Source organism: Chelmon rostratus, chromosome 8, assembly GCF_017976325.1.
Source record: "Chelmon rostratus isolate fCheRos1 chromosome 8, fCheRos1.pri, whole genome shotgun sequence".
Lineage (NCBI taxonomy): Eukaryota > Metazoa > Chordata > Actinopteri > Chaetodontiformes > Chaetodontidae > Chelmon > Chelmon rostratus.
Window position 1 is genome coordinate 15025662 of NC_055665.1, and position 21318 is coordinate 15046979.

The following is a 21318-nucleotide window of genomic DNA, read 5'->3' on the forward strand; positions in this document are numbered from 1 at the left end:
GTAGGCGTGCAAACAAGAGCACGTTAGTGGTTTGTGTGTTTGTGTGTCTCTGCATGTGTGTGTGTGTTTGTGTGCTTGCATGTTATTCCCTTGTCTGTCCTCATTGCATAATGAAGGTCCCACCTTTCAGTGTGCCATGTCCTCCCACTCTCTCTCTCTCTCTCCACTCTCTCCTTCATTTTCCTTCTGTACCTCTATCTACCTCTCTCGTTCTGCCTCTCTTTCTATTTATCCCTCTATCTCTCTTTTCCTCTCCGTCCGTCTCTCCTTCCCTGAGGCCATGTGTTTATTTCTATCTACCGTCCATCTGTTAGCATGAGTGTTTAAGCTGCCGACTGCTCCTCTATTTGCTTCACTTCGCAGGTGTTCTTCCCTCTTCAAACAATTTCTTTCTCTCTGTCATTCTTGCTTCTTCTTTTGTCTCATTTCCCGTCTCTGTTTTCTTCTTCAGCTCTTGCTTAAAGGAGTAACCACAAGTTTTTCGAAATCGGTCCATCTGTTAATTTTCGTAATTGTAATTAGAACTATTCTTTTTGTTCCATGCTAATGCTTTAATGTACGCTGTTCTGAATGGCTGGAGGAAATTAGTGACTTTTCAAATGCAGGAAAATGAGAATTTCTTAGTGGCTACAGCTAAATGTCAAGTTATCGCAAATTACCAGTGCCAATAAGTATGGTGGCTTTCGTTTATTTTTATAAGGTCAGGGAAGAGAAATTAGGACTGAAGATATGATAATAATATGCTACCTGCAAATACTTTTCTCATAGGACATGATGTACCACATTTTATCGTTTCTGTTGCCGACGGGGAGACCGCGGTGAGTAATAGTAGACTGTGCAGCTAAAGAGCTCAAAGTCACTGCACAGTGGGTGCTCACCCGAGTTGGGGGTAATGCCGTTTTTTAACTACTTATGTAATAATATTATTTTTTGAATTACAGACTTGTACAATGCATTAAGCACAACATTATCAATGTGTTTCTCTAAATGAAGATCTAAAAAGACGCAGAAGCCTGGAGGAGACATTTGAAATGTCATTTTCATTAACTGAACAGTGTTCGTAAGCTTTTACAAAAATAATGCCAGTGGGCTCGTTAAGGCAAATGAAAAGTAAAGGCACTGTGCCTGTAACAGAAGAGGAGCTCCACTTAAAGTTCCTCTCCTCGCATGAATCAATGCCGAAAATCTCGTCTCTGATCATCTGAATTACATATTAAGGAGTTGTTTTTTTTTTCCCATGACAATGAAATCGCTTCACGGCTTACTTTGTCTTAGATGTAACTCTACACCTTTGCCTTCATTTAGCACAGGCAGATCTACATATTCCCCACCTCTATCTCCACCCGCCCCTCCGCCGCTCGCCTGCAGCTTCGACTGTGCTCATCAAACACACAAACCCCGTCAGCAGCTCAGCTATCTGACAGACTGTTTTGAGTAACGTTTGCCGTAACTTTCTTCGTTAATGCTGCCACACAATATAAAATGCATGCGATTGATGATTGAGGATTGATGCAGTCATGTTTCCTGGCAGGCTAACATTGGCTAACATTATATAGCACACTATATAGGTTTGTTCGCGCACAGTCGGCTGATAAAACACAAGAAAAATACACTTAACGGTTGACCAACATGTTGGCTCGCAGTACTTTGCAACCTAAAACATAAGACGTCTGTAACATCATTTTGAAAAGAGTGAAACAAAATACTGACATGTAGCTGCACCTGACTGTTGGGACTGTTTCCTGATATTTTACATGTGAAACTCTGGCGGCCTGAATCCGTGTTTGTGAGACTGTCATTGGTTGAAGAAACATCAAGAGAGCGAATCAGAAAGACTAAAAACATAACTTAAAAAACATAGCTCTCAACTTCAAAAGCCCATAAGTATTTTCCACAAGTAAGTTACTTCACTTAATGTGCCTACTAATGCTGTTTTGCACATTGTTGCACCATTCGTCTTTAACCTTATGTAATTTGATATTGCAGTGTAAATATGCAGCACTGGCTGGAATCATCTACGAGGGTCTCAGAGAGGATTTTGGTGTCTACATTTCTCACGAGCTACTTCCCCAAAACACCTAAAAACCTCTATGTGTCTTCTCTCATCTTCACCGTCTGTATTTGCCAGCTCACCTACTTTCTTTACTGTATAGTCCATTAAATGTGCGAATAAACAGACTCATGCACACATGCAAGCACACGCACACGCACACACACACACACACACACACACACAGACCCCCATTTGCTGGGTGAATCATCCAACTGGTATTTTAGAGTACAACTCTTACGATAATGTTAACACACACACACACACACACAAAGTCATAGAACAGGGGGTTGGATACAGAACGTCCCAAGCCCTCTCTTACAGACTGCATCCTCCACACAAACACTGACACAGAGCTTGACATACACTCTTAGCATGACTCCCACACACACTCTCCTCTGCTGTCACAAACACACTCTTCAGAGCATTCGGAGTGGATTATTTTCGTTGATCATGGGAGAAGGTGTGAGGATGCAGGTAGAGGAGAGAAAGGCGAGGCTCGTGGCAGGGGCAGGGGTAAGAGGTCAAGAACAGAGAGCGAGATTTTTTTTTTTTTTTTTTTTTTTTACTTGGTTGAGAATTATTTTAATGAGTTTCTATAGGAGAAATTCTCGCCGTTGTTTCTATGACAACACATGAAGGCCAACAGTGTTGGAATATACCACTGCCCCGAGGCTAACTGGGGGTGTGCCAGGTGTTAGTGTGTGTGTGTGTGTGTGTGTGATCGTGTGTTGTTGTGGTTGAGGGGATGGTGGAGGGGAAGACTGCCACAACATGCTGAAATACAGGGAACTATTTGTTGTTCTTAAATACAGTGAAAAGGTGTGTGTTGTCTAAATTACGACTCATATCGAATGATGTGGTTCATGTATGCATACATGGGTGTATTTGTATTCTTCTATTGTCGTTCATGCATGTCGGCATGCACTTTAATGCCCAATAAGCAGGTTCATAAGGTTTATAACACACAGTAGTTGCATGAATTAATATATACTGTAAATATATGTTTGTGTGTAAATGTATTTGTCAACATCTACTGTATAACTCGTCCAGTGGCCATCCGTGAGTGAAATCGCCTTATATCTGCATACGCCAACATCATATTGTGTTATAAACCATTTTTTTCATACTGGGGTGTTAAAATACAGCGTTATGCTAGGAATGTGTGTTTGTGTTTGTCTTCCATCTACCACAGCCTCTTGATATTCTGTAGCTGATGGATCGTCAGGTTAAAGAGATGCAGAGTAGCTGCCATTTCAAACCCATTTTCTGTTTTTGCCTGCCTCTAAGTGCTTGTGTTGTGCACACTAATTGAGCAAATTAAATTTCACATTTTTGTTTTCCCCGTCATTCCTCTGTGTGTTCACGCTGACCTGTTTGGGAAACTATTTTCCTCTTGCGTTTTTTTTTATTTACCTGGAGTGTGTGAATGTTACGCAGCAGCACAGATGGGTGATTCCCCCATTTTTTCTGACAGCTACGTACATTGATGGCCGCGCTGTAGCGGAGGAAGCGAGGGAAACACCCAGGCGTATGAAACAAATCACAGCAGCGCAGCCATCATCAGCCATGTCACTCTGTAGAGATTGCACAGGGAACCCTGCTGAAATCAGCAGATGCAGGCATATACACAAACAAACTCTCATACACACACACACACATGTGCGCACTCACCAGCACATGCATGCACATACACACGTGTCCTGCCTTGAGAAACCAATCAGCACCCCACTGTTTCTGACCGAGGAGGACATTTTTGAACACGCATGCACACGCATACACACAGCCGGGCATGTGCACGCCGCGCTGCACTTGTACATGATGTACTGTAGCCATTCGTCAAGGGCTCTTTTACCTAAAGCACAGACATGTATGAATGCTCTGAGGGTTTTCCATCGGCTCTCATCATATTTTATTCATAGTTTTGAATATACACAAATAGATTGGATGAGTGTATAGACGTGGGCACTAATGCCTGTTTGTGCGTTACATTTTACTGAAGCCAGCCAAAGTTATTTTTGGCAAACCTGTCTTATCGTTCTAGAGTGTGCACGATGAAGTCTTGGCTATTTCCTGCACGCTTCCAAATGTTGCACGCTCCCTCGCTCTCGCTCTCTAACTCACTACATTATAGCTCTTTTATTCTCTCTCCTCTCTCTCTGTCTCCCCTTTCTCTCCCACTGTGGGATGCACACACTCACAAGCAGGAAGGAAGAGCACTCATACATTTTCATTAAACACTCTTAATCTTAATTCATTACTTATCAGGAGATATGTGACCTCATTAACATTGCCTTCTTCTCCATCTTTCTCTCCTCCTATCCTGCGCGCACACCCTCATCTCCTGCATTCATCCCTCTCTCTCTCTGTGTTTCCTCCCTTTCCCACTTATATTTACTCATAGCTCCTCACTCTCTTTATCTTTCCTTCCCTTCTCCCTTCTTTTCCTCTCGGTGCCTGCCCCTTCAGAGGAACCTGTGAGCACTCAGCAGCCCCATTGAAAACAGTGTCTAATCTGAAAGTTAATTAAGTCTGTCTTCCTCCCTGTGTTCCTGCTCCTCTTCTCCTCTCAAGCAAGTCTTTCTGGTTGAGAGACTGCTGTCACTCGCTCCCAAGTGAATTCGCCATATGTCCCATGTGGGCCGAGTTGGAATACAGACAAACCGGCCTGTGTTTTACACTTTTACACTTCCTGCAGGCCGCGAGCCTCCGGTGACAGGAGAAGACTGACACCATGTAATTCAGATTGACAGCATCTAATTAACTGAAATTAGGTATTGCCAATCTTTGATGTGCTTTTTTTATCTATAAGGGGCATATTTTTCAGCTACATATAGAGGCGATATAGAAGGGATCTCACACCAGATGGATTGGAAGTGAAAATAGACTTGGCTCGCCTCTCAACTTGAGGAAAATGTGGATCTGGAACAGAGATATCCCTCTTAATCCTCTCCTCTCTCCCATTCACTTCTCCTTCTGTCGTGCGGCTCCCTGCTTCATATTTTTCCTCGCTCCTTTCAATCACCCCGGCCAAAAGCCGTCGATTTACCAATTCCTCCTCTTTACTGACTGACTCAGTGCTCTGTTTTCTCCTCCTCCTCTTCCTCCTCCTCTCCCCCCTCCCTCTTCTCTCTCAGGGTGCAGGCTGTACGGCTCTGGTGGTTGCCGTGGTAGCCAGGAAGCTGGAGCTGACCAAGGCCGAGAAACACGTACACAACTTCATGATGGACACGCAACTCACCAAGAGGGTGTGTAGGCTCGTGTGGTGTCAGTGGTGTGAATGAGTGTGTCTTGCAGAAATACACCAAAACTATCATTTTTAAAAGAAAGCACACATCTTCTGCATGGACCGTTATTGAGACTCTAACAGACCTATAATTTATAGAAATACAGGTTTTATTTGTGATCCTCCTTTGGGTGGTTTTGTACTGTATTTTCAGATTACTTTGGTGTTTGAGAGTCCAGCAGAAGGACTTGTCCTTTCACTGCCCCCCCTTCACACTTCCCAACTACTGCATCACACTATCACCCTGTATTGTTGTGACAGAGTGCCATGTTATTTGAGTGAGCGAAGGCAATAAAAGGTCATCTCTTTTCTCGCCCTCTCTGTTCTGCTCCCTCACTTACCGTCTCTCTCTTTCTCTACATCTCCGATCTTTTTCTTCCCCCATGGCCATCCCTCCGCTCTGCCACCTCCCCTCTCCTCTGACATTTGTCTCTCTTACAGTAAATCCCCCCCCCTCTCTCTTTCTATCACTGTCTCTCCTCTCCTCCCTCCTTTGCCCTCTCCTTCCCTTTGTCCTTGCCCCCTTCATGCCTCCTTCCCTCCATCTCTCATTCCCTCCCTCCACCGGTCCTTTTCAATTTTTCATACAGTTGAAAGACCCAAGTTTTAAAAATAGCTCCCATATCAAATATGTAGGGTACATTATGGCAGCGGGGTGTCTGGGTGACTGAACGGTGTACGGTGATCAATAATTTCAGTGCTGATAAAATATCGACAGAGGCTGAGTCTCTGTTGGAGCATGGCTCTCACCTCAACTTCCTGCAGGCGCTGACCAGGTCAACCAGACCCTGTTTTCACAGGATGTTTAACACCTTGAACTGTGTGTGTGTGTGTGTGTGTGTGTGTGTGTGTGTGTGTGTGTGTGTGTGTGTGTGTGTGTGTGTGTGTTTGCATGTAGATTACTTACCATCTAGAATTCAGCTGACCAGTAAGGCAGTTGTTCGCAACCTTTTGAACCTGACAGTGATAATTATATAAAATATAATTTTTATTTTTTTAGTCTAGTCCAGCATTTTGGTTCAGACTGAAATATCTCTGCAACTATTGAAGGGTTTGCCATGAATATTATACAGGTATTTGTGGTTCTCAGAAGACGACTTTGGTGATCCCTTGATTTTTCCTCTAGCGCCACCAACAGGTTGACGTCTGTGGCTTTAAGTCAAATATCTTGATATCTGTTGGATGGATTGGGTGAATTTTGGACAGATATCATGCTTGCAATGCATTTTAGCATTTAGGCATGTGTCAACATTCACACTGCATTTTCTGCCTGAAATGCACAACTGAGGTACCTCAGCTGTGCATTGTGTTTGTTATAATGTTAACATGATGTCATGCTAAACTGTGTTTAGCATTTTGCCTACTTGACATCAGCATGTTAGCATTGCACATGATTTTTTTTCTCATTGCTCGTGTTAGCATTTCACCCGGCTAAATGGCACAGCCTCACAGAGCAGCTAGCACGGCTGTACTCATGCAATGTAAATCTGACTCTGTGCTCATGTTATCATAGCTGCTTATTGTGACTGTAAATTTAAGATTCAGCCACATTTGTGTGTGTATTTTACTGTTTAGCACTTATGTGAATATGTTTAAAATCAAAATGGTCTTATGTTCCCAAAATCGTTGATTTTTAAATTCAGAATGATATTTTCTGTATCTTTTATAAGCCATTTGCACTGCCATTGATTGCATAAATAAAGATAAAACTGATGGCAATCACATTTTATTCACATCTAGGTAAAGAAGAATATCACCCCAGACATTTTAAAGTGAATGTCTTCCTTAATCCAATAAATCACATTCTTAACAAAGCCAGTCGTCAGGTAAGGGAGGGGCCGTACAGCAGTTTCAGTCAACACAATGCAGCGTGCTGCTTGGTGACATTTCCTTCAAAGGGTCTTCGGTTTATGCAGTGGTAATTGTCTCCTGCCCTCTATTACTAAGAGACCAGTGATTGAAGCTGTTGTATCCATTGATTTACATGGCGGGGGCCTGCCTCTGCCATATCATCCTAACAAGAGAATACAATCACTCAAGGCTTTATAATGAATAATGCAACAATGGACTCTTCTTCCTACCATCGTCATATGTGCATGCACACACACACATATAGACACAAAAGCACATACACTGGCTCCCTACATCAATGAAATGGTGTTTCCGTCCCTTTGAAGGATTAACAAGAATGTCAATGAAATGCCAATCAGCAAAGCTGTTAGCCAGTGGACCGTGTTGCTGGTAATACCAGTGTTTCATGTCAAAGAAAAGTGTTTGGTGTGGTTCTTTACGGTACCTAAATAGCACAGAGCTAGATCCCTAAAACTGCGAGCAAACTAACTTTTACACAAGAAAGTAAACTTTTCCTTAGACATACCGTGTGTGTACCACACAGATCATTTTTAGTCCAAATGTGTGTGGTATTTCTGACACTCTCTGACACATACTTCAAAATATTTTCACTCTCCATCATTTGAGTGTTCTCTGCTTTCATCCTCAGAGCTGATTTTTGGATGCGCCCGACGGGACTGAAGTTTGAAATCTTGAAATCTCATGTGGCGCATATTGCCTGCCGAGGACCTAATAACCTTATCAGGAGGGGAGGATGATGTGCTTTAAATGCATCACTCAAAGTTCAATAATTTTCATGCAGTGTTCAGTGAAGTGAAGTGTTCCTCTCCCTTTGATCGGATTAATACGGACGTTAATTAAATAACAGCTAACGTAGCCCCTAAGTCAACCGTGTGTGAGGTTGTGAGTGCTGTGTTTGTTGTGAGGACTTGCTCAATGCAGAATGTGTTTTAAAGGCTGCCGCTCTGGTTGCAGCAGTGTGTGTGTGGCTCCATGCTGAAGTGTTGGTTGATTCGGAGCACTGCTGAAAGTCCATATGGTCGGAACGTCGCCCTGAACGTTCGCAGAGTGCTCTCGACACTGGAAAAGTAGAGCATGCTTACTGCAGGTGCTAAGTCAGTAAAGTGGAGTGGTGTCTCCTTCCTTTTGATGGCACTAGCATGTCAATTAAATGCCACTCACTGAGGCAATAAGCCAGTTGACCCTGTGAACGGCAAACTGTGTCTTTTTCTGAGGTCAGTACTTTTATTTTAAGCTTTTTAAGTCTTGTTGCAATGTTGAAAATATTATGTCTTTCTATAAATTTGTACCCAAAATGTGTATTCTGCCTCCACTCTGGGCCATTGGTTATTTCAGAGCACTTTAAGAAGTCCCTGTGGCATATTCAGAGCCTCACCCTCTCTGAATATTCAGAGTACACTCTGGGCTCCGGCCAAGGAGGAGGTGCTGCAATGCCTTCCAATCTTTACACCACGAGCCAAATGGGAGCAATCTAACCCCCGAAGATTTCTGCGTAGCTTTCACTCTGCACAGTAAAAGTTACTCATTTTCCAACAGCCTTTTAATACACAAGCAAGCCAGATGGATCATTATTAGTATGGACGTGTTGTGACAGCGGCAGAAATTGATTTGACACTCCATGAATGCGTTTACATATCTCACTGATGTTTTTCACTTTTTACCTATTGAACCCGAGTGCACTTTCTGGACTCATGAAAGGTTCTCTGTGGTGTGCTTGTGGATGTTGTCCCGCTATCGAGCTCATTCATGAGACACAAAATGTATAAAAGCAGCGGAAGCCAGTTATTATTCTAATTTCTGAATTGTTCTGTGACCCTTCATTGATTTCTTTGAGCGTCTGTGATGTGTTTGTGTACATTCATGGATGTCTGGCCATGTTTGTCCAGGTGTGTGTGTGTGTGTGTGTGTGTGTGTGTGTGCGAGATTTGTCACCATGCCTGTTAGAGGAAGATCAGAGCAGGTAAGTTCACGTGTCACTGTGGCACGTGGGAGGTTGTTGCCAAGGTAATTAGCCTGTTTGTTTATGTTTCCTGCTCTCCTAGAATATCATTGAATGTCGAGCCCCACAGCACATAATTATTGATAACATACGTAGGTCATTGATGCTCTCCTGGGTTGGAAGGGTCAGGCTTTCAGTCTCGGCTTTTCTTCTGATGTCAGAAAAACATCTCCATCACTACGACCAATGAAGGGAAAACAATCCACGGCTTGTTTTCTCTTTTTTCAGTGTAGGCAACAAGTGAAGTGTCAGAACCCAGGTCTTATTTTTTCAGCTTCTGATACCAGTATCTAAATATTTAAATAATACTGTCGTTATCAGTAATGACATTTCTAAAATATTTCTATTTATACTGATTGATTTATTCTCTGCAATATGTCATCAACCACCCAACATGCTGAGGTGTGGGAACCCCTTGTTTTAACAGATTTCTCTTGTACCTGCCATAAGGTGTGCCGTGTAGGGGAGCAGCCATAACAGATATTTGACCCAACCGGCCATATGGCCCCAACATGGTTGCCCAAGTACAGGCCATATGGTCCAGGAATGGCTGCTGCTGCTGTCGTTTGGTTTCTTGTGGAGTATTCTTAGCGCTTCATGTTGAGTCTTTTATTTTTTTAAATGTCTATGCTTCTGTTTCTACAGTGACTCCCAGGAGGAGAGAGAAAGAAAAATATAGAGGGTGGTGGGGGGAGTTAAGTGTGAGATACAAACAGTGTGGTATCATCAGTCCCTGTTATTTATATGTGGAGCAGTTCCCATGGTTTAAATGAATGGGGAAGCTTAAGCATCGTCTAATTAAATGGCCTGAAGCGGCGCAACAGGGTCCCTCTGCACCGCTGGACAGATGAAGGAAGTTTGTGTGAAAACTTCCACAGCAAGCTGGCCAGACAGACACAAGATGCCATCGTTCATCATATTTCACTCAGCCTGCAGTGATTAATCAGCTCATAAATAGGATTTGACACATCAATTTAGCAGTGGGCCTGTAGATATGAGGGGTATTAAACATGCTCTTCAGTAACCTGGGCCTTCATAAAAACTAGAGAAACTGTGTTTTGTTAAAACATAATCAAGACAAATTAACTTTTTCCTGTCTAGCACCGATGTTTGGTTGCAAATATCCTTTCCAACAGCTTAAGCAGTTGTGAAAACACTAAACAATCATGATATTAGCAGTGGCATTAGTGCTCTAGTTGCAGCTGCACTAACAGCATGTCTTTATTTACTAGATGGTGCCTCTTCTTACTCTTGTTTGCAGCTCTGTCAGTGCCTGTATTTGCTACACGGATGGAAGTTCTGTAATCCCATTGATACACAAACTGAGAGATGAGGCTCAGAGGGAGAAACATGGGATAGCAGGGTTTACCTCGTACTCCAGCCCTACACTTACAGCCAAATCCTATTTGTTATGGCATGTCAGCTAAACCTAAATATTTTTTACCTCGTTGGGCTCATTCGCATGATATTTACGTGCTATATTTGAATATCTTATCAGTGAACAAGCTGTTTAAAGGTAAGAATCCATAAATTTGTAATGCTAGCTGTCATTAAGAGTGATTGGCTAACTGTATGACTCAATCTCCTGGAGGGGTCTTATATATTATCTATAGTATGTTGGATTAGCTCTTTTCGGTTTGACTTCCTCTGTGTCATTGAAAACACATCTGCAAGGCCCAGGGCCTCCTACTCTCTTCATCTGTAGCCAATAGTGTGTGTTCGTCTGCATGTGTGTATGTGTAGGCGTGTATGTGTGTGAGCAGTCCTTGACTGTGGTGGATAGGTGCTGATTAGCCAAGCTGCCAGGGTCTTTTGTGCTCTTCAGACGGGGTATAATTGTTCTTTGTTCAGTGCTCAGCATCTCTTTGAAGTCTCTCATTCAATTTATGTCCTTACAGATTCTCTCTCCCTTCTCTATGGTATCCACCCGCGCTACTTTTTTTTTTTTTTTGCTGGGTGTCAGACCCCTGTGTTGTAATTACATAGCAACCTATAGGGCTGTACAGTATACATGAAACATACAGGAGCAGATATAGAAACAGAATCCTGGTCCTTGTTCACAGAAATCGATCTGAAGCCTCCCCTGACATTTTGAAGGAGCATTTTATTAAATCACAACAATCTCACATTCAGATGGTACAAACTAAAGACAACTGAAGCTCATATCTCACCAACAGAATGGAGAAAAACAACCACCATTGACTGAAGTGAGCGTCATTACACAGGCTGTTTCTCTGATGTGTCTCTCCTGCAGGGATGAGGATGGTCTTTGACAGCGAGTTTAAGAGCAGCGACTCACGCCACTATTGTTTCTGTCAGTTGCTGTCATAATTAAATGGAAGATCACCGGTTTTAATGAAATGCAGTGTTACTGTAGTGATTTAGTTCTAACCAGATAAGACGGTGTGCTCCGTCTGAGTTAGTCCACAATATAATGTGGCTTACAGACAGACAGAGAGAGGAGAGAAGTGTGTGTGAGGGAGAGACTCTTGTTGGTTCTTATTGCCAAATCTCCCTAAGGAGAGGGCTGTTTATGAAAAGCATTGGCAAGCAAGCCGTTGTGTGTAGAGAGAGACAGAGAGAATGAGGGCAGCCTCTAAGAAGAGAGCGATGGTTTCCTTTTTTTCCTTGCAGGGAGACAATGGAGAATGGAGGGAAAAAGAGAAAGAGAACAGGGCTGGGTAAACCTGTTGCCTGCTTCAGTTGCCAAGGGCTACCTGTTGCTAACAATGTGTGTGTGTGTGTCTGTGTGTGTGTGTTGATTGTCTGGGAGCAGATAAAGAACGCAGCAGCTAACGTGCTAAGGGAAACCTGGCTCATCTACAAACACACCAAGCTGATGAAGAAGATCGACCACTCCAGAGTCCGCAAGCACCAGCGGAAGTTCCTCCAGGCTATACATCAGTGAGACCACGCCTGACACGCACCCACACACAAACAGACACACACACACACACACACACTCAAAAACCACTCGTTCACACAAGCACATGCACGCAACAGTGCAGTTGAGCTGAGCCTTTGAAATCAGCTGTACTTTCTATCCGCCCACAGGTTGAATCAACACTGATAATCAGATAAAGTGTATGAATCCCTGCACACACACACACTTTGAAAGAGACACACAAAATGAATCATCATCTACTAAAGGACAGGTTCACGCCAGGCAAATACAGTTGTGGGACTGGATAATCAGTGCATTGTGTACTATTAGAGACACTCTGAGCATCACATTATGTGTACTTAGGGATGTTGTTGATGACACAGATCCATACAGCAGAACTTAATTGTGCATTATCATTCCTTTCATCCATAGCATTGTTTAGTTATAGTTTAATTGGGTGGTTGTCTCGTTAATGATTGTTTTACTCAAAATGTTTGTACATCCTCTGTCTAGCATCACAGTTAAGTGGCCCTTTTTTGTCGCTTGCTCCTTTGATCTTGAACAGTTCGGGCTAGACTTGAGAACGTTAATAAGTGCCTTCAAAGGCCAGAGTCAAGAGACTGAAGACTCATTTAATTGTAACATGAGGGCTAATCCTGCACCACGTGAACTGTGGGTGAGAGACTGACTCTGTGAATACAGTAGGATGCTAATATTATGGGGATATGAATACTTTTCTTTCTGTTTCAAACCATAGACAGTATAATGAGTGGATGGAGCTTCTGGGTCTGAAAAGTGAAGCCAATGCAAAAGTGCCTTTAATCTGCTTTCTCTCTAAACGCCAGCAGGGGGAGACACTGCTGGTTGCAAAAAGAAGTCTGATTGTATGTCGGCGTATGAGAAAGTGACCCGACTTCTCTCTTGATTTATTATGTCAGTAAAGTTTCCTAATGAGTTTATGGTCTCAGACACTAGTTTAAAGTCTTCTTCGATACAGCTTGATGTTTATTTTGTAAATTATGGTTCCATTTACAGTCAAATAGACAATAAAGCAGGGTGTGCTTTAGGGTAGGGGTCCTCATCTGCATTTGTCCAGGGCGTCCTCTGGTTCTCAGTCAGGTCCAGCAACGCGTATTCTCTCCAGCTCCACCCTTTCAACCAAATATGGACACGTATGGCTCCAAAGAACACAATGCCAAACTGAAGTCTTCAAAGCAGTAGCCCACAAACTGTCACAGTGGTTCAGTCCACTTCTAAGTACACAGTCTAAGGTTCAAACCTGTTAGTGGAACAAGAAAAACAAGTTAATCTGGTGGTGCAGCCTCTTAAAATCAGTCTGCACGTCATCATAATGGCGGAAGCCACAGGGTTTGTTTTATGAAAACACAGATCAGACCTTTAGTTCACTAATTGTTGTGTTGTGTTTTCAGAGTCAGTCAGGTGGTATTTTTAATTGGGGCTGAAGAAAGATGATTTATTTTATTTAATCTAATTTCATTCCCTTTAGTTTATTTCCCCATGCCCGAGCCTTAATCCCCTGAAGGTTTCTTAATATTGAAACTACCCGGTTTGTTTACTCCACATTGTAAGGTCTCTGTCTTATTTTACATTAAATGTAGGAAGATTTTCACCTTCAGTACAAAATTACATTGTTTCAGAGCACACTGTGTGCTTGCTGTATTTGGACATTCAAAATCAGCAACACACTGCAGGTAGAAATGAGGCTGAACTAGGCAAGGTGACCGCTCCACAGTGTTTTTGTCTGGACCCAAAGGGATTAGCTCTCTGGACCGACCACTGTCTATTTACTGGGTTTCAACTTTCTATGTGTGCGTATTTAATGTGAGTGTATCTGTTTGCAGATTACGCAGTGTGAAAATGGAGCAGAGGAAACTCAGTGATCAGGCCAACACACTCGTGGACCTCTCAAAGGTGAGACACACTTCACAGACGCGTAACCATCGTACAGGTTAGTTACTCATACCTTGCCCCCCAAAATATACCACAACATTCCTCCGTTTCACTGCTGACCTGCTCGATTTTGTGGCTTTGTGTCTCCTAGCAACCGGAACAAGTGTTAAAACAGGGATGACTGAGTGAGAGCGAGGAGGAAATGAGAGGAGGGAGGGGAGTGCTCATGTTTTTCTGTTACTGTGTGGGTGTTTGAGTGAGAATGTGAGCACACACGTGTGTGCGTCTGTGTGTGAGTGTGCATGTGATTGTGAAAGAGAGAGAGAGGAGAGGGAGTGAGATGGAGACTTCAATAAGAGGGAGGAAAAACGATCGAGCGAGGGTGTGTGTGTGTGTGTGTGTGTGTGTGTGTGTGTGTGTGTGAGTGTGTGTGAGTGTGTGTGTGTGTGTGTGTGTGTCTTTCCAAGAAGCAATGGCTTTAGCACCAAATATTTTGCAATTATGCCATTGTGCCAATGACTCCATCTCAACTGGCCACTTGTGTGTTTACCATGGTTACGGAGGCCAGGATGTGCAAGGCAGGGACAAGGCCTTCCTTTCAATCTCTCTCTCTTCTTTCTCTCATTCCCTCTTTCTTCACAATGTTAGAACGCCCACATAGAGACTTCCCTCCAGCCTCCTCTTCATTCCAGCTTCTACTCCCTCTTGGACAATTTTTCCTTTTGAACAGTGTCTTACTCACTCCTCCTCCCCAGCCTCATGCTTGCCCTCTTTCCACATTTACTTCACTCTCTTTTACTTTCACTGTCTCTGCTTGTTCAGTGCAAAAGAATTTTCTCTAAACAAGCTTTCATAAAGCAACCCTCATAATACTCCTGTTTACGTATTTGCAATCTGTCTCCCTTCTTCAAAGTACTCTGTGTGCACTGAGTCATCTCCCACTCTCCGCTCCTCTCCTCTCCTCTTGTAGATGCAGAGCGTCATGTATGAGCTGATGTCGGAGCTGAACGACCGCAGCGAGGACTTGGAGCGCCAGATGCTGTCCCTGGAGCAGCGGGTGGAGCAGCTCACCGCCGGCTTCAACACCCTGCCTGCCCACCTCTCAGCCACCCTCAGCGCCCAGCACGCCGCCCTGGTCCACTTGCTTCGAGAGCGGGACGCAAGGGATGGTAGAGGAGGTAGTGGAGGAGGTGCTGTGGTCCCGCTGTCCCCAGCTCCCCCTTTAACCACTGCTCCAGCTTCAGTTCCTCCCGTCCAGGTCGCAGCAACACCCCCCTCCCAGGTCCCTTCTTTGGCCTTGGAGTCCCCTCTGTCGCCCCCACCACTGAGCCCAGAGGGGAGCCTAGAGGCTAGTCCCAACCTCAACACCTGCACTTCTAGCTGCTGAAGACAGCTCTGAGGACCAGGAGAGGACAAATATGGAGAGAAAACAGGGAGAGAGGTGGGGAGGGGGGTGGGGGGGGCTGTGCTAGTCTTCTCGCTTCAGACTAAAGGAGAGGAACAAGGAGGGAGGAGGAGAGAAATGTGAGGTGATCCTCTGAAACTAGCGCTCTACGAGGGAGGGATGAAGACAGGACTATGAGGAGAAATAATAGGATTAAGATGGAGGGCCAGTATGAATGATGAGACATGTTAGGGACTTTGGGGCGCTTTCCTTGACGAGGGAAGGAGAAGAAAAATTGAGATAAAATGGAGACTCTTAAAGGTGTGAGGGGGAGGAAGGATGTCAAGAGGGTGAGAAATGGCGGTAGAGAGGATGAGCAGGGGAAAGGAGAGAGGAGGAGAAAAAACGTGGAATAATTATATGAACTCAGAGCTCCTAAATGGAATCCACTCCAATTACTGAAAAATGCCTTTTATTCTCTCTCTCTCTCTCTGTTTCCTTCCTCCTCTCCCAATCTCTCTCCCTTCATCAGGAATTAATGACCATGACTTTTTATCCTTATGATGTATTTTCTATCTGAATGCTAATTGTGTGTTAACGAGCATCCCTTTAACAGAAGGTTCGATCAATACGACCGTGATTAAAAAAAAAAACTAGTGGCATGCAACACACACACACACACACACACACACACACACACACACACACACACACACACACACACAATTTATATTGACACCCCATCCATGCAATACAAGTTAACACAGCACAAACAGCATAAATACACAGTCTTTCACAATGCAGGCCCTATTTACACTCACACAAAGAAATTAATGCAGTAGCCCACAAGATAATACTAAAGCCTATACTGCCAAGCACTCAATGCACTGTCAATCTCCACAGAGCACTGCCAAGCAATGTAGACGCACTGTAAAAAATGTTCATCCAAATGACTTATCTTTTGTGGGTGTGAGCTAATGCAGTAGTTTAGACTTAAAATGCAAAGTTGTGACATTTTAATGACTCGTTTGGGAGAATCGTAACCATCCACTGAGAGACACAAACTACAGATCAACGTGAAATAAGTCGGTATGACACTGAGGGACGTGAGTCATCATCCAGGTCCGTTTGTGATGAGGAAGACGGTAGCAGATGATAAAATAAAAACACAACTACAACCAGACTTTATTACTGCATTTACTGAATTACAGGTTGAGTTGAACTGATGCTGTATTTGTAGGTTTGCTGTACTGAAATGAGACTTTGAAAGAGTTTGATTTTGTTTAATTTCTGTGAACGTTACTTATGAGAACCTCAGAAAATTGACAATTTATAGTTTTGTCAAGTGCATTAACACTGGGATGGTTGTTGGGAAAAAGAATAGATTTCAACACAAACATTTATTAAACTGGCATTTCAATTTTGAAGATGATATCGCAACTATTTATGAAACACTGACTCGATAAGACAGCTTTGCACAAACCCAATGCTCCACATTTGGTGAGTGTTTTCATTTTATGTTATTAAATTTACTGGAGTCTATATAACCAGAGGTCTGCTGCAGACAGTTAAAATAATAGTCAAAACGTTATCCATCAATAATAAATGATCTGCTTATTCTCTTACTGAGAGGTGGCTGAAGGCAGTGGAGTCAGATTGACTGGGATGCTCTAGTATATCAATTGTTTTGCTTTCATTATCTGAGAAAATATTATACTTAGAATTACAAAAATATAGATTTTTCCATTAGGAATTAAATTGACTTTAAAAATCCAACAATTATTTAGCTGTGTGATTATAAGTTGATAATTAATATTTTTCACAGTGTACGGTTGTGTCTATGACCCTGTATGAAGGGAAGAAGACCATACTTACTGCCATTCTTTTTCAGGCTTGCAGTCCCAAAACAACGCACTGTTATCATGAATGTACTCTGTGTAAAGAAATACACTCAAACAGTCTTGCTTGCTCGATCACTTAAACTGCCATGCAGACACAGGAACAGACACCCACACGCACGTACACACAGATATACACACACCTCGACAACCAAAGTGCTCTCTCTTAAATGGACTTCAATAAGAGGCAGGGAACGCTGCTGTCACTGGGGACAAAAGATAGCAGGAGGCGTTGCAGATATCTTGACAATATTTCTGAGGGAATAACTGTGAAAATCTGGGCATGGACTTGTTACAGTGCTGTACATGGACTGCTCTTCACTGCTTTAAAACAGATCAAGGTGGACTACGGATGAACACAAGGGAACACAAATAAACCTTATAAAGGATAAATGGCCATGAAGGAGCAGCTGTTTGAAATAAATAAAACATAGAAAGAGAGACTAAGGTATATCTGAGAGGAATTATAATGGTGTGATGAGAAAAGAGACAAGCCTACCCTTGCATTGGAGACAATATCGAAAACTGTCTTATAGCGACACGCTGTGGCCGGAATACTGAATTACATACGCTTGGAATATTGTATAGTATGCTGTTAACAAAATCTAGCTTTGTATTGCTTAGTCTTTTCTACCATTATGATTAAACGCAGTTATAGCTGATATCTAATATTACTAAACTATAGTATTCTTCTCATTCGTCATGACAATTATGATATATGTATTAACAATACGTTAAATAATTATGAACAAGGAAAGTGCCGTTTGAGGTTGAAATTATTTTGTAATTTTATTTTATCAGAGAGAATTAATAAAGTATATATCTATAACATTATAGCTTCCATGTTTTCTGTGTCGCTGTTTTTTATTTCATTTCATTTTGCTTTTTTTTCGGTGCGACTGAGCTCCGAGTGTGCAGCGCTGCTAAAGAAAGCCATTACTGAGCTAATCCACGCGGTACACATTAGATGTCCTTCATTCAGAGTAATCAATTTATTTTAATGTGAGAGAACAATACGCATATCTTGTCAGTCTCCATGCCGAATACATTTGGACACCATACAACCTGTAGCATACTGTTTGTATACTGTCTGCAAATTAATTTTCTACTATTTTACTTATTTTGGGTCTATTCTCTCATCACGGCAAAAACAAAATAATAAACATCTATGTGACTTCAGCCAGCTCATTTCTGGAGCACAGTAATTTGGGTATTTGTGACTAACCAATGAAGAAAGCCGATGTGATGGTTGGTCGACGTTCACATTCTTGGGTCGCAGGTCATGTGACACTAATTTTCATTTGCTCATCTTCTCGCGATATTTGGAGAAAGTTCCACTGACAGCGACTTTGATAACGTTTGAGAAGTTAGCAGCCTGTAGCTAATTTTCAAGTGAGTCGTTTTTTTAAAATAAGTTATTTATATATATCTAAATAAGTATTTTTTCATCTTTAATTGTAAAATTGCTAAGTGTTGGCTTATTCGTGGTTTAGCGAAAAAACTTAATAAACAACTAGACAACATAGCCACAATAAGGTAAGTTGACTAACGTTATAACATGCCAAAAAACACTTCAAATTCCAGTTTATTGCAATAACTTTTTTCTCATTTGAGCTAACCTTAGTCAACAAAACTGGATGGCCGGTCAAATAGTATCAAATAAATGTCAGGCCCATTATCACGGATGATGGCGAGTAACGAGTGTGTTGTTAGTTAGCCGAGGCAAGGTTACCTGAATCAATTTAAAAAAAAAGGCAATGGAATTTTCAAAATAATGTGGTGTGACAAAAAAAATGTTCTGGTGTGTCTGTGCGTCTCTGAGCTTTTGTTAAATCATGTGTGTAAATTCAGGAAAGCATCCAGACCTGAGCGAGCCTGTGTCCAGCCTCTGTCTATGTCCAAGCCTCCCTCTGTTCATCTGTCCTCTACCTGCAGCCAGCAGGTCTTAGTTTCTGTTGTCCTCCATACAGGCGTCAACCACCACCGACCTCATACAGTATGAGCATGGGTGATTGGAAATGGAGCCATGTTTTAGGCATGTGGATGGCCAGTGAGTAGGCTATGTGTCTGGTTCTACCTCTGTCAAATGTGGGGAATAATTTCACATTTTAATCTGGCTAATTACGGATGGCTGGCCAAGTTTTCCCTGCATTTGCATTCAGGACAAGCAACACAGATATGTGTTTTAATGTAGATTAAGTTATAGATTGGAAAAATGTCAAGGTTGCATCAAGCATGTGTTGGTTATGATTAAGTTCGCGGTGAACCTCTTGCAACCGTTATCTGACATCTGAGTCAATGCAGCAACAGTGAATGTAAATTACAAGTAGCTGAACTCTGTTGACTCTGCTGGTGCAGAGAATTAATACTCACGGTTAATAATCAAAAAGCATGCAGCACAGTATTCCAAAAACTTTAGTAGACTAAAAGCCTGCAAGAATAATTTAATGCACTTTTGGCAAAAATAAGAAAGGAAAAAGACAAATACAAGGGGGAAAAGCCATTATATATTTGCATTTACCGCATTGGCTGATGTGGCTACGGATTCATTTAGGTCCTTCCTTAACTGATTCTGTCTGAAATGCCTGTGGTAACAAGGTCACTTATTCAGTCATGCTGGCAGGTTGTTTGTCCTATTTTCGAATTTTTTCTCTAACTCAGGCTGTGTTTGGAAGTGTTTCTTGCAGTGAGAAATGCATTTTACAACACAATGTTGTTAGTTTTAGGATGTGCATGTTCAGGCATCCTCGTTCTAATTGATTGTAATCCTTTGTTAGGTTTGTAATCTTACTGTAGCAGGCCTTGCAAAGTGTGGACTGGGAGTAAAGTTTTAACAGTGAATAATGCTAATGATGAGCAGCCATGGAAATAGAGTGATGTTAGTATTCTCTTGTTCTTTGTCTTTGATTTTATTTTTGTTTGTTCACTTACAGTATTTCACTTGTCTCGTCTTTGTGGATTTGCCGAACTATTATTTTTAGAGTACATGCTTTTCAAATGCAGTGACTACCAGTGGGAAGCCTGCATTCATCATGAGGTTTGTGAGGACATTACAATTTGAAAAAGGACCACATGCTAAGTATTTGTCATTTGCAATATCACATTATTTGTGCGTGGATTGTCAAAATATGCCAAACTGAGAAGAAATTTCTCGAATTGCTTATTGGTCATACCTTGTAGTGTGAAACAAAGGGTCGCATTCAGTATATTAAGATCCGAACAACTTGTTCTACATTAAGTTCCTTCCTTACATATAGATCTTCTTACTGATCCATGATAGTTGAGTCAATGCTATTTAAATTCAACACCAATGCTTGTCCCAAATGTGGCAAGACACTAATCTTCTCAGGGTTTATCGTGTGTAAATAAATTTTCTTGAGCATGAAGGCAGTCACAGTATTCACACAATCTCTCCTAAACAGAGGAAATTGATTTTCATTTTTTCATCAACCAGGCATCATATAAACCAAGCCTGTGTGTGTCTCGCTCAGGGTGAAAATAAAACAGAGTAACAGAGGTGTGAAAGCCAGGCAGCTGGAGGCACAGCTCTGCCCAGGGCACAGCACATACCCAGATGCAATGAGCTTGTTATCTGTGTTATTTACTGGCAGCCTCTTTTGCTCTCTGGGCGTTCATCATCTCTATCTTTCAGGCTATGTGCATTGTCATGATTGTGGTCTATAATTTTAAGGCCAAGGTAATGTCCATGGCTTAGTTTCACTTTCCCTTGCTTCTCTCTCTCTCTCTCTCTCGCTCTCTCTCTGTCTGTCCCTGAGTCTCCATTTTTCAGGAAAACCATTTAGTCTTTCAGCATTGTAGTTTTAGCCGAAGATAGAAGGACCTAGAGAAAATGGAAATTGGGATATGTTTTTACTTATATTCCAGCCAAACCGAAAGAATGACAAGAATATGACTGCAACAACATTTCATCACTCAAGAACATTTTACCATAAGTACAAGCAAGAAATGGCCAAAATGTAACACCAGAGACAACAAATTTTAATAAATGAAAATAAGATGTATTAGTACGATAA

General features: G+C 42.2%; 1 protein-coding gene across 1 annotated transcript in view; it reads left to right on the top strand.

Moving 5' to 3' along the window:
• Positions 1–15417, top strand: part of kcnn3 (potassium intermediate/small conductance calcium-activated channel, subfamily N, member 3) — a 45416-nt gene extending 29999 nt beyond the window's left edge. Inside the window, exons 6-9 of the mRNA XM_041942371.1 lie at positions 5188–5298; positions 11984–12111; positions 13954–14023; positions 14973–15417. Coding sequence (XP_041798305.1) covers positions 5188–5298; positions 11984–12111; positions 13954–14023; positions 14973–15389 — 726 coding nt within the window. The 3' untranslated portion in view covers positions 15390–15417. The remainder of the gene's footprint in view (positions 1–5187; positions 5299–11983; positions 12112–13953; positions 14024–14972) is intronic.
• The last annotated feature ends 5901 nt before the right edge of the window (positions 15418–21318 follow it).